Raw genomic sequence first — 13842 nt, forward strand, 5'->3', positions numbered from 1 at the left:
GACCATCGGATTTGCTTGATAGCAAACCATCTGGCCGGAGTTTTGAACGTGCGTGCGGACAGTCTCAGTCGCCACTTCTCGGCAGCCCACGAGTGGCGTCTCCATCCAGATCAAGTCCGTTTAATCTTCCAGAGGTGGGGGTTTCCTCGGGTAGATCTGTTCGCCACTCGAGAGAACGCGCATTGTCCGTTGTTCTGCAGCCTTCAGTATCCGATGCAGGGAGCGTTGGGGGACGCGTTTCAAATAACCTGGTGCGGCCAGTTGCTTTACGCGTTTCCTCCCATACCCTTGATTCCTCGAGTATTGAGGAAGATTCGCCAAGACCGGGCTCTAGTAATCTTAATAGCTCCGGATTGGCCAAGGAGGGTGTGGTACTCCGACCTTCTCCAACTCTCAATGTGCCCGCCGCTCCGTCTCCCTTTCAGGGCAGACCTCCTCTCGCAGTCGCAGGGGCAGGTTCTACACCCCAACCTCCAGAGTCTGCACCTACATGCCTGGAGATTGAACGGGGCAACCTGAGTTCCTTCTCTCTCCCGCCTGAGGTAGTGGATGTTATATTAGCGGCCAGGCGACACTCCACTAAATCTATCTACGCTAATAGGTGGTCTAAATTTGTTGCGTGGTGTGGAGAGAGGCAGATTGATCCTTTGCATGCTCATCTATCGGACGTTTTGTCTTTTGCTCTATCTCTGGCGCAGAAAGGTTGTGCAGTGGCTACCATTAAGGGTTATTTATCGGCCTTGTCAGCCTTCATATGTCTTCCAGACCAACCATCTTTATTTAAATCCCCTATTGTTATCAGATTCTTGAAAGGTCTTCTAAATCAATATCCTCCAAAGCCATTCATTATGCCGCAATGGGATTTGTCCTTGGTCCTGACTTTCCTTATGGGGTCCCCTTTTGAACCTATGCATTCTTGCCCCTTGAGGTATTTGGTTTTGAAAACAGTCTTCCTGATAGCTATAACATCAGCAAGGAGAGTGAGTGAGTTGCAGGCCTTATCAGTAAAGCCCCCTTATACAACTTTTTATGGGGATAAGGTGGTGTTGAGGACCAAGGCTGCTTTCCTCCCGAAGGTTGTTTCACCCTTCCATTTGGCTCAGGCAATTACTTTGTCCACGTTCTATCCTCCGCCTCATCCTTCCAAAGAGGAAGAAAGACTGCACCGTCTGGATCCAAAGAGAGCGTTGAGCTTCTTTATTGATAGAACAAAGGATTTCAGGCTGGAGGATCAGCTGTTTATTGGATACGTGGGCAAGAGGAGAGGAAAGGCAGTCCACAAGAGAACACTATCCAGGTGGGTTGTTCTTTGCATTAAAATATGTTACTCTTTGGCAAAGAAGGATCCTCCTGAGGGCATTAGAGCTCATTCCACCAGAGCTAAGTCGGCCACTTCGGCCTTGGCCAGGGGTGTTCCTGTGGTCGACATCTGCAAGGCCGCAACTTGGTCGTCCCTTCACACTTTTGCAAAGCATTACTGTTTGGATTCTGAGGTTAGAAGGGACGGCCATTTTGCACGGTCAGTGCTGCAGGATTTCTTGGTTTGACCATTTAGGCACCCACCGCCGGGCGTGGTACTGCTTTGGGACTCTATTCATGAGGTGAGGAATCCACAGGTAGTTGGATCCATCAGAAGAACGAGTTACTTACCTTCGGTAATGACTTTTCTGGTGGATACATTAGCTACCTGTGGATTCCTCACGGTCCCACCCGCCTCCCCGTTGCCTTTCTGGTCTTACCAAGTAATCCTTGAGTGCGCTCCTCTTGGTCTTTGAGGGTGCAATAGATGTGTATATAATATATTTATATATATGTATATATGTATATATCTTTGTGTATATACTTGGTGTGTGTATATATTTTAAAAGAGAAAGTTTTATATATATATTTATATAAAAAGATTTACAGTTATTCATACACTGTTGTGTGTTTTTACAATATAATGGGATGTTGCCTTGCTCTTTCATTGCATTGCCTGGTTGTTCTCATGCACGTAAAAAATGATTGGTACTGACGTCCGCACGTCGTCGAGGACCTCTTATTGCCTGTATGACGTCAGACGGCGTTGCGTGGGCTAGAGTGACGTCCTCGTCGACGTGCAGAGACTAGTAAGAAGATTTCCGTCTAATGCTGGCGCCATGGGAGTATTCATGAGGTGAGGAATCCACAGGTAGCTAATGTATCCACCAGAAAAGTCGTTACCGAAGGTAAGTAACTCGTTCGTTGGGACCCAAAGAGGGCGTTGAGCTTCTTTATTGATAGAACAAAGGATTTCAGGCTGGAGGATCAGCTGTTCATCGGGTACGTGGGCAAGAGGAGAGGAAAGGCAGTCCACAAGAGAACACTCTCCAGGTGGGTGGTTCTTTGCATTAAAATCTGTTACTCTTTTTGGCAAAGAAGGACCCTCCTGAGGGCATTAGAGCTCATTCCACCAGAGCTAAGTCGGCCACTTCGGCCTTGGCCAGGGGTGTTCCTGTGGTTGACATCTGCAAGGCCGCAACTTGGTCGTCCCTTCACACTTTTGCGAAACATTACTGTTTGGACTCTGAGGTCAGAAGGGACGGCCATTTTGCACGGTCAGTGCTGCAGGATTTCTTGGTTTGACCATTTAGGCACCCGCCACCGGGCGTGGTACTGCTTTGGGACTCTATTCATTAGGTGAGGAATCCACAGGTAGTTGTATCCATCAGAAGAACGAGTTACTTACCTTCGGTAACGACTTTTCTGGTGGATACATTAGCTACCTGTGGATTCCTCACGGTCCCACCCGCCTCCCCGTTGCCTTTCTGGTCTTACCAAGTAATCCTTGAGTGCGCTCCTCTTGGTCTTCAAGGTTGCAATAGACGTTGTATATATGGATACGTGTGTATATTATCTGTATATATATATATATATATATATATATATATATATATCTTTGTGTACATACATGATTTGCATATATTTGTTCGTTATATTAAATTTACAGCTATTCATTGCAATATTGTGTATTTTACAAGGTTATGGGATGTTGCCTTGCTCTTTCATTGCATTGGGTGGTTGTTCTCATGCACGTAAAAAATGTTGGTACTGACGTCGGCACGTCGTCGAGGACCTCTTATTGCCTGTATGACGTCAGACGGCGTCGCATGGGCTAGAGTGACGTCCTCGTCGACGTGCAGAGACTAGGAAGAAGATTTCCGTTGAATGCTGGCGCCATGGGAGTATTCATTAGGTGAGGAATCCACAGGTAGCTAATGTATCCACCAGAAAAGTCGTTACCGAAGGTAAGTAACTCGTTCATCTAGGTTAAAGTGCACAGCGGCCTAGTGTGTTAAAATATCGTGCCTGGAGCTATAGCTAAAATGGCTACACAACAGTAGGGAGCTTTGACCCAGGCCCTGCTGATTGCACAGACTCAGTACTGAAATCATTCTGAGTTTGTTCACAAAATTCCAACACCATCTCGCATGCATAGTGTGGTCTCTGTGCAACAGCTGCTCTTGTAGTACCATTGAAAATGTAACGTTTATTCTGGGCAGCTGCTGGTGTCTAGCTTTTAGTGCACCAGGTTTGTGTCTGTGTGATAACGGCATAAACATCGCTGGTTCCAGTCATGCTACATACTTTACTTTCTTGCCTCAACTTCACTGCTTCCAAAATGGAATCGACCGGCCATCCCTTGTGACTCCCAAACTTATGCATTCAAAAATATACAAAGTGTCCATGTCTTGGTGCCCGCATCTTGGACCCATTGGAAAAGAGTGTGCTTTAGACAACAAGTGCTGTTGATAGAGTGGGCAACTGGGATTTTAAGCTGTCAAGAGTCCTTTCATTGAGCCAGGTTTGTTCTGTATTTTTTAATGTTCTTGGCAAATAACAGGAATTCTGCTTTGGTTTGGTTGAATTTTCAGGTAGGTACTAAACACCTAGATCTGACTGAAGTGCAAGCAGTATTTGAGGTGTTGGATATTTGAAGCAGAGGAGACTTTCAAGCAGAGTTCTGTATCGTCGGCACATTAACAAATCTTAATACTGTTGTTTGTCAGTAGAGCAGCAACCAGCTCTTTGTTAAGATTGACAGATGACAGGAGACGGTATGAAGCTCTGGGGTATGTTTTTTTATTTTTTTATTTTTTATTCCTTACTTCCATTAGTTAAGAATGTAAACATCTACATTCTGTAAGTAAAGTCTGTGATGTAAATACCTTTTACCATGTTCATTCATAAAAAGTCACATTGCAATATTTATATACTCTTTTCAGCTCAGGAATGTTGGAGTCTGGTATTGACCGAATCATTTCTCAGGTTGTGGATCCTAAGATCAACCAAATGTTCAGACCTCAGGTAGAAAAAGCTGTCCATGAGTTTTTGAACACAGTACATATCAGAGAAGAAGCAAGTGTGAGCATTATCCAAAATGAGGAAAACAATGATTCATCAGGAGGTACTCAACAAGGTACAGTAGCTTTTTTGTTTACTGTAACAAGAATCCAATACACCTTTTATAAATGCAAGCTTCTACAAGGCGTAGCATATAGTGTATTACTGATTTTTCCCATAGCTGGAGGCATAAAACATCACTAAGGTACGGTGTTCCACAGTAGCATTTGACCTAACACAACTAATCAATGGTGACTGTTTGAGGGAAGTGGGTCCTTCAGTGGTCAAGCAGCCCCTAGTAGGATTTTGTAGCAGCACCTGAGTGATCAATCCCTAAGAAAATTAATCAGTTACAGTCCCCAAATGTTGGTTGTCTTAATGAAACACTGATAAGACACTGTGTAAATGTGGCCATTTTAGCTCTTCACCATCCTCTCAGCCGAACTGTTATTAGTAAAGACATGAGAAAAAGACAAAACTGAAGATCATTAGTATAGAATGAATTTAAAGCAAGCTAAGTCAGGATGTTTTGATTTTTTTCAAAAAAGTTTCAGAAAAAAAAGAACCTGGGCAGTAAGTCGTCAACTTGCTACATCTTGCTCATTGAAGCCCACCATGCTTGCCTAGAGCTCTTGATGCATGTTGCATACACTTTTCAGGTGTCTGTACTTTGAAGACTTCAGGTTTTAATAGATTCCTTAATGCTATAGGTGAGAGAGAGCCTTATGATGATTGATGTTTTTTAAACTATTTTAATGTGAATGAGCCCAAGGAGAGGTCCCTGATTGTAACATTAATCATAGAGTTGAACTTCATGCAACATTAGGTTTTAAAGTAAGCCACTCTTTTTCTTTTATTCTTAGACCCATGCTCTACTCTTTTTAAAACAAACATTGTGTCCCCTTTTTCAAGGTTTGTCTGCTGTTGGCCCTAGCGGGAATGTGGCAAATGATGCAATGTCTATTTTGGAAACAATAAGCTCTCTGAATCAAGAGGCATGTGCAGCACGGTCTTCCACAGAAACCCCAGTATTAAAGGGTACTGAGAGAGTATCCAAGAAACTTCTCCCTCAACATAATTTGGATTCAACCATAGAAAAAGATCACAGCTCTGAAGAAGCACAAGAGAAAAGAGATACACAGGAAAAATCTGGCCCTGAACCTCAAGAAGAAGGAGGAGATACAATTTTGAATCATGAAGATTTGCGCGATGCCCCAAGCACAAGTGATGAAATCATGAATTTACTGAAGGAAGCAGGCAGTGGGAGCCTTTCAGGTGCAGAGGGTGTGTTAGAAATTGCAGAGAAGTGTAAAGTAACAGATAAAAATGAGGAGCGGAAGCCTAAGACAATTGATAAAAGTGATGAAAAGAAAGTAAAATTGATTGAAAAAAGTGATGAGAAGAAAGTTAATGTAATGGAGAAAGTTAAGGAACAAAATGTAAATGATTATGAGAAAAGCGATGATTCAAGAGTTAAGCCCACTAAAGAACCTGATAAAAGTGATGGGCAAAAGGTTAAAGAAATTGATATGAGTGAAGAGCAGATAGCTAAATTAATTGATAAATGTGAGGATCAAAAAGCTAAGAAAATTGATAAAAGTGTTAAACTGGACATTCTCGAAAAAGACAAGAGAGAAGATAAACAGGAAAATAAGACTGACAGGAAAGAGGAGAAACGGGAAAGTAAAGCAGAAAAGAAGATTGATCATTCAAAGAAAAATGACGATCGCTTAAAATCAAAGGAAGAAAGGACATGGAAAGAGAGAGAGGCAGATTCCCGAAAACACGCTACCTATGACCGACCCAGCAGCAAGTACAGGGCCTCTCAAGTTTTAAAACAAGGTAAGATCTCACTCTGTTCTTGGCCTGTTTTGTAATGTAAAGCCTAATCATTTTATACAGCAGTCAGAAAGAATGAGGGCTTTTGTGTGAGAGCCCTACCTCAGTATTGCCTAATCTTATTTGCTCTTTAAAGTTATATACTTTGATGAGATTTGTTAAAGAAATGCATTGGTATCGAATTGTAGTACCTAAGGGCTAAATTAATTGTGGAAGCCTAAACAATGTTCACCATTTTGAAATAATAGATCCCTACGTGTCTTTTTTTAGTGTTTGTTTTTTCACTACACTTTGTTGATTAGCAAAAACTGTGAATATATCATAGACAAACTTGCAAATGCAGTAATATTTGCGGTGCACATTTTTATTTTTGTTCATAGCTGTTTGCACTCTTGTTCTTCCACCATACCTTCATTTTTCCATTTTAAAATTACACTCATTTGATGTATGTTTGACCCTGTTGCCGATATACAGTGGGCTTTCTCAAGGCTGAAATTACATTTATGTTACATAATTAAAATCACAATTAACCAGTTTAGGAGGCTGTCCTGATGTGTGGTGGGTACCTGTGATACTTACCCAGGTCCAGGTATCCCTTCTTAGTGAAGTGTAGGCAGTGTCTAGAAGCCAGACTCTCTAGAAGAAGATGTGTATGAGCAGCCAAGGCTTATCTAAGAGACATGCAAATCTCATGAAATACCACTGTAGTCACACACCACCTAAACACATGAAAGAAAACACCCAGTTGTACAAAAATAAGGAGGTAAGTAAAACACTATATATATATATATATATATATATATACACTAGTAATCAGAAACAGGCATAAAAAAGGTTAGACAACAGTGCAAATAACAATAACCAATAGTGACCCTAGGGGGATCACAAACCATATACTAAAGAAATGGAATGCGAACAAGGTACCCCCACCTAGTTAAGTAAAATGTGTAGAGGGGAGCTGGGAGTGCTAGAAAACCACCAAGGTAAGTAACACAGTGCCCTTTACCCCCATCAATCGAACAGGAATAAAACACTGGATTTTCCCCAAACCACCCAAAAGGAGGAAAAGAAGAAAATGAAGACACCCAGAGAGGACTGCAAGAAAACCAACGGTGGATTCCTGAAGAAAGAAGACCTGTTGAGAGAGGGGACCAAATCCAAGAGTCACAGTGGAGTCCAGGAGGAGTAGGAGCTACTACCCACCCAGCTGTGGATGCAGGAGTTGGTCAACGGTGATGAAGAACAGGTCAGCACTGCAGCCCTAGAGCAGGAGAAGAGTTCCTGGGGGATGCAGATGAAGCCCAATGCTGGAAGGAAGATTGCAGATGGGTGTTGGTGCAGGAATTCCACCAACAATCCTTGGCAAAGGCAAACTTGCGGTTAGTGGAAAAGAGGTGCTGCCGGAGACCAGCAAGGCCCAGGAGGACTCAACCCAGAAGGGGGAGACACAGGAGACCCTCAGCATTGTAGAGAGTCCACAGGAGCAGAGGCAGCACCCACAGGAGTCCCACAGGACGGGGATACAGGAGGCGCTGAAGGAGCCTAAGCAGCAGTACAAAGGAGGATCCCACCCTGCAGGAGAACCACGCAGGAGGCGTGCTTGGCAGGATGGAGTGCTGGGGGCTGGAGCTACACATCGCATGAAGATCCCTTGGAGGAGATGCAAACGAGCCTTGGCAGCTGCAAGAGGGGCGGTGCACAGGGGCACTGTTCTGCATGATAAGGCAAAGGCTTATCTCCATCAAAGTTGGACAGATGGCAGTGAGGACCAACAGGACTACTCCGGACACCACCCGTGATGCAGGATCCACGCAGCTCAGCAGGAGATGGGATCCACGCAGCCGGTCGTCACTTGTTGTAGGTGCCTGCGGTTGCAGGGGAGTGACTTTCATTCCAAGGGAGATTGTTCTTCTTGTGAAGGCTGAAGAGTTGCAGTCTTCTGAGGATGCACAGCGAGGTAAATGTTGCAAAGCTGGCAGTAGTCCTGGAAACAATGTTGCTGAAGAGTCCTTTCTTCTTGGCAGCAGCTTGTCAGGTCCTGGAGGTTCCAGTCGCAATTCCAGAGGCCAGAAGTGGAAGCAGAGGTTGCAGAGGGGTCCTGCTGGAATCTTGCAAGCCGGATATGAGGACCCACCCAAGAGAGAGAGACCCTAAAAAGCCCTGAAAGGGAGGTTGGTCACCTAACCAGGTAAGCACCTATCAGGAGGGGGCTCCGACATCACCTACCTGGCCTGGCCACTCAGATGCTCCCAGAGCTCCCTGTCAACCTTGGGAACAAGATGGCAGAACCCAGGAACCCTCTGGAGGAGCTCTGGGCACCAATCCAGGGGTGGTGATGGACAGGGAAGTGGTCACTCCCCTTTTCATTGTCTAGTTTCGCGACAGAGCAGGGACTGAGGGGGTCCCTGAACTGGTGTGGATTGGTTTATGCACGAAGGGCACCAAAAGTGCACTTTGAAGCAAACCAGTGGCTTCGGGAGACTACCCCTCCCAAGCCAGTCACACCTATTTCCAAAGGGAAAGGGTGTTAATTCCCTCTCCCAAAGGAACTCTTTTGTTCTGTCTTCCTGGGCTTGATCAGAACAAGCAGCAGGAGGGCAGAAACCTGTTTGAGGGGTGGCAGCAGCTGGGCTGCCCTGAAAACCCTGTAAAACTGGTGGTAGCAATTCTGGGGGTCCTCTAAGGAGCCCCAGAGTGCATGGAATCATACTTCCAATACTTGCAACAGTATTGGGGTATGATTCTGACATGTTTGATACCAAACATGCCCAGGTTCGGAGTTACCGTTATGTAGCAGGACATAGGACGCGTTAGAAAGCACTCGCACACTCACAAAGTCCTGGAAAATTGATCTGAAGTTTGTGGGGGCACCTCCGCTAGTGCAGGGGTGCCCTCACACACAGGTACTTACATCTTTATGTCTGGGCTGAGAGGGCCTACCATAGGAGTGACTTAATGGGACCTGGTGTAGTGACCTGTAGTGAAAACTGGTGCATGCACCGGTTTCACGCAGGCTGCAATGGCAGGCCTGCAGAACCCTTTGCATGGGCTCCCTATGGGTGGCAGAATAACTGCTGCAGCCCATAGGGATCCCATGGAACCCCAATGCCCTGGGTACCTAGGTACCATATATTAGTCGCTGTTTGGACTTACATGGGGGGACCAGTATGCCAATTGTGGGAAGAAAAAGGTACAATTTAGAGGAGAGATCAAAACTGCTGGGGGTCCTGGTTAGCAGGGACCTAGTAGACACAGTCAAACATACTGACAACAGGCAGAAAAAGGGGGTAACCATGGCTAGAAAGAGGGTACTTTCCTACGACCAGATTCTGATTTAGATGTATGCATAACTTATATTGCTGTTTAAGCTATCCTCTGTTATGCTTCTTTTTATTCCCTGGTTCTTGGATTACATAATCTGTTGTTTCTAGTACCTAAAGTGTGCCCACATCACCTTTTCCTGCACGACAATAGCAACGAAAAGAGAAAGCACAGGAAGATAGAAGTTTGACTGTAGTGATGTTTGGTGGTGGTTATTGGAGGTGGATCAGATGTGCATAGGTGAAGAAAGGAACTGTGACTGCTGCCTAAGTAAACTATTCTATTATCCTAGCTTGTCTGCTTGTTTTATTCATTTCTAGCCCATCATCCTCTGTAAGGTTTAGATGATGACAGTATGAGGTATCAGAACACCCAGCACCATTGCCTGGGTCATGATATGTGCAGCCAACTTAGGCTAACAATGTGGTGCATTTACCCTTTTCATCCTTCTGTGGGAGGTAATCATTATAGGACTATGAAAAGACGGTTGCATGGTTCACTTGAAAGCATTGAACATGCAAAGCATGATGCATGGTCCACCAGAAACTTTGCCCCTGCTGTGTTAATGTGCTGAGAGCTTATTTATCTTGGACAGCTTCCTGTGATTATGCACAGTATACACTTCAATTCATATATTCACACACATGGCTACTAGTCTTTGGCATTGTGAATTAGTTAACTGTTTACTTTTATTATTTTCAATTTTTCATCAGTTTTGTGGTGCTTTATTATTATTTTTATTTTTGTTGTTGTTAAAGATTACTAACATGTCCTGTATTGTTTTGCCACTATTGTTTCTACCTTCCCCAGGGAACCACCCATAGACTGGGAAACTCACCCTTCAGCCTTCACTGGTGTAAACGGGTTTAACTGTTTTGTCAGATCTGCTTTCTTATCTCCCTACAGGTTTAACGGTTTAGGCATATGTGCTTCCACATCTTCCTAGACATAACAGAGCCCACTCAGGTTGTGAAATCTACTTGGGCCTGGGAAGGGGTGCCCCGGAGTGGTGCATATAAGGAGGTGTAGAATTCCTGAAAGCGAGTGTTGATGTATTTTTGGGTAAAAGTCTGTTCCCCATTGGAAGACTGTATCTCCAGAATCATAGAGCTACGGAATGCGGGACTAACAAGCTACGCCAGAATAGTCCCAGCTTTATTGCGTTCCGCTTGGGCCTATGCCATGTAAACTAGGTAGTCGAAGCAACTCAGCTTCTCTGTACAGACCACTCGCTACCTGTTCTTTGGCCTCCAGAAGGGGTTGTGCCAAATCAGGGTTCTCTGCCCTGTCAATCTTTAGTGTACTTAGCTTGCTGTCCTTGTCTTAAATTTTCCTCACCATGGTACATCAGACCCCGACTATTTCCTCTATACATTTCTAGCGTATGACACTCTTAAAGGCCTCCCATTTTACGTCAACTGAGGCAGTGGAGGCAGAACTTTGTCAAAAGTAATCCATGATGGCTTTCCCAATAGACTGACTGATAGGAGGGTCTTCTAGTGCATCGACCTGCAGCCGCTAATCTGGGATACAGGGGCGCTCTATTGCCAATCCATTGACACCAGTATGGGGTTATGATCAGATGCAGTGCAGCAGAGGTATTCAGCACGGCAAATGGTCCCATGTACCTCCGGGAAGGTTAGCAAAGTTGGACATGCAAATCATGCATCCCAGAGTAGAAGGAGTAGTCCAACATCTGGATGGAGATGCCTCCAGGAATCGGTAAGACCCCACTGATGCTGCCACTCTCAGTAGGTTCTCGCTGTTTGTACTACAGAGGAGTCCCCCAGCGGCGGATGCAATTGGTCAAGAAGGGGGTCTTCGACGCAGGAATAGTCGCTTCCTAGTAGGACTGGTTTTATCCTAAACGGGGCCAGTACTTGTGATAGCTCAGACACAAATTTTCCCTGGTCAGAGTTGGGGGCATATAGCCCAACCACAGTTGGATCTCGTCCTGCCAGCCTACCCGATACCACCATAAATCTGCCATTGGGGGTCTGCCACTTCCCCTGTTATCTGAAAAGGAACTCCTGGGCGCCTTCATATCCCCCAACTCCCTCCCCCCCCCCCTAGCAAAAGCTGAGTACGTCGTTGCATACACCTGGCCCCACCAACGTTTCTTTAGGGTATCGTATTCTGGGGCTGTAAGGTGAGTTCCCTGAAGCAGGGCCACATGCATCCCCTTCTTTTCATGTAGGAGTAAATCTTTTACAGTTTTGTCATTTTGTCATGTTGTTAATGCTCCTGCCGTTCCAGCCAACCTCAGGACACTGGGAATGAAACCTCCCCATCCAAACCGTCAAGCAACCATACAGCATGCATGCACTCATACTATGCACAACTTTAAAGTGTGGGAAGGGTGTGTGCGTTCAATGAAATTCCTTCCAGCTTTAAATCACGCCATCCGATATATCAGCAGGGTATGAGGAGCCCAATCTGCCTCCCAGGCCCTCATCTTTGGGCATCCTTCATATTATAGAACAGCTGCTTGAGCGTTTAGATCTATTTGGCTTATTTGTTCTGTAATGAAGCCAAGTTCAGTACATCTAAACAAACGCCTTGGAAGATACACATAGGTAGCGATTCCACAGGGCCATGGTGATCAGTCAGAGTTTATCTGAAATACGGACATCGAGGCCATTACTGAATCATATGTTTTCAGAGGTACCAGGAGGGGAGGGAGGGAGGGAGGGAGAGAGAGAGAGATATAAATAAATTAAAGGAAAAGATGAATGTGCGGTCAGTCAGTGTCCACCCTTGTGTCCTCTTTAGGGCCCAGGGGTCCGAGTGTGCCCCATTAAGGGCTGCCATATTTTATCTCAAGAATTCTCTGTTTTTTCTTGGCATCTGTAAATGAGACTCTTTGCTTCTGAACTTTGCGGGTGAATTACGGGAGAATATCATAATCCAGTGGTTGCCTACCATTATGTCACCCCGGAGTCTGGCCTGGGAAGGATATGATTGCGGTCCTTGAACTGCAATAGTTTAGCCTCTACAGACCTAGGGGGTGCTTCTTGCAGAGGGGGCCTGGCCGGCACTCTGCAAGCGCGTTCCAAAGCGTAATATGGGAACAGAGCTTCCGGGGCCACATTGTCACAAAGCCTACTCTCCAGGAAGTCAATCCTGTTAATGTCTGGGCCTTCTATGTACTCGGTAGCCCAATAATATGAATGTTACTTCGTCTTGCTCTATTTTCTGTGTATTCTGCACTTGCCTTCAGATCCCGCACTTTTACTTCCATGTTGGACATCTGCTCGTGCATCTGCAACACCTCCGGGGACACGTCCATCCGGGTCTGTTCTGTGGAGGTAATGCAGTCCACCAAACGCCTATGGTAGTCTCTTAATAGGCCCAAGTCTGTTACCGTTGTATCTATTTTAAGTTCTAGGGTTTCTTGGGATGCAGTGATATCTTGTAGGACAGTATCCAACGTTGCACCAGGTTGGGCGCTCTGGTAACTGCTGTGAGTCGCTACCATATCATGCAGATTTGTAACCCTAGTGCCAACATGCGCACCAGGGCGGCAGGTTCTTTTTTCTTTCCTATTTTGACCATGCTAGCACAGTGAAGGTGCTATCTTAAACTCAAGTCCATGTTCAAGGGCAAAAAACTCAAGTCCGTGTTCAAGGGCAACCCACTGGCAGGTCTGTTTTACTGGGGCAGGCCCAGGGATGATCCACAGAGTGCTCTAATGTCTTTGGGGGCACACAGAATAATGCTGCTCTGCGCGTTCAGAGGGTGATGATGAAGTGGGTCCACTCAGACTGTAACTTCGGTGAGTGGGAGGAGGAAGTACCACAAGACCCTGTTTTTGAACGATGAGCTACAGTTCTTATGGCAGAGTGGTAATTACAGCGCTCGTCTGCCTGTTATTATGTATTAGGCCCCAGGGTTGAGGGTTACTCCTCCATTCTGGGTGCCCCCTTTGTAGGCCTCTGAGTCACCCCCACTTATTTTGGCCTTGGATTCTGCCCCCTGACTTGCTCTCCCACGCCTCTGTGGGGGCTGGATGGGTATTGCTCGTTGATGGTGTCTCCTCAATGGTGGCTGCTTTGCTTGGGGCCTGTGCGCTAATTGCATTGGGGGAACAAAATCATATTTTTCTTTTAGAACACTCGGACCTTTAGGTTCTTTGGCAGATCACAGCCCAAAGTTGAAATTGGAAATCAAGTGTGGTTACTAAAAAAAAAAAAAATTGGCAAAAGGAGTAGTTCTCTCTTTTTGCTTGCTCATGCAGATATAGACTTTGCCAATGCATTTGCCGGGGCTATTCAGCATCGGCGTAAAGAAAAAATGGTACAAAGCTTTACACTGATTCAT

At 45.3% G+C, this 13842-nt stretch overlaps 1 protein-coding gene across 1 annotated transcript in view; it reads left to right on the forward strand.

Moving 5' to 3' along the window:
- The window catches only part of BOD1L1 (biorientation of chromosomes in cell division 1 like 1), a 301369-nt gene that overhangs the window by 45373 nt on the left and 242154 nt on the right, over nucleotides 1-13842 (forward strand). The window contains exons 3-4 of the mRNA XM_069202707.1: nucleotides 4245-4438; nucleotides 5275-6204. Coding sequence (XP_069058808.1) covers nucleotides 4245-4438; nucleotides 5275-6204 — 1124 coding nt within the window. The remainder of the gene's footprint in view (nucleotides 1-4244; nucleotides 4439-5274; nucleotides 6205-13842) is intronic.

This window comes from Pleurodeles waltl, chromosome 1_2 (assembly GCF_031143425.1).
Source record: "Pleurodeles waltl isolate 20211129_DDA chromosome 1_2, aPleWal1.hap1.20221129, whole genome shotgun sequence".
Lineage (NCBI taxonomy): Eukaryota > Metazoa > Chordata > Amphibia > Caudata > Salamandridae > Pleurodeles > Pleurodeles waltl.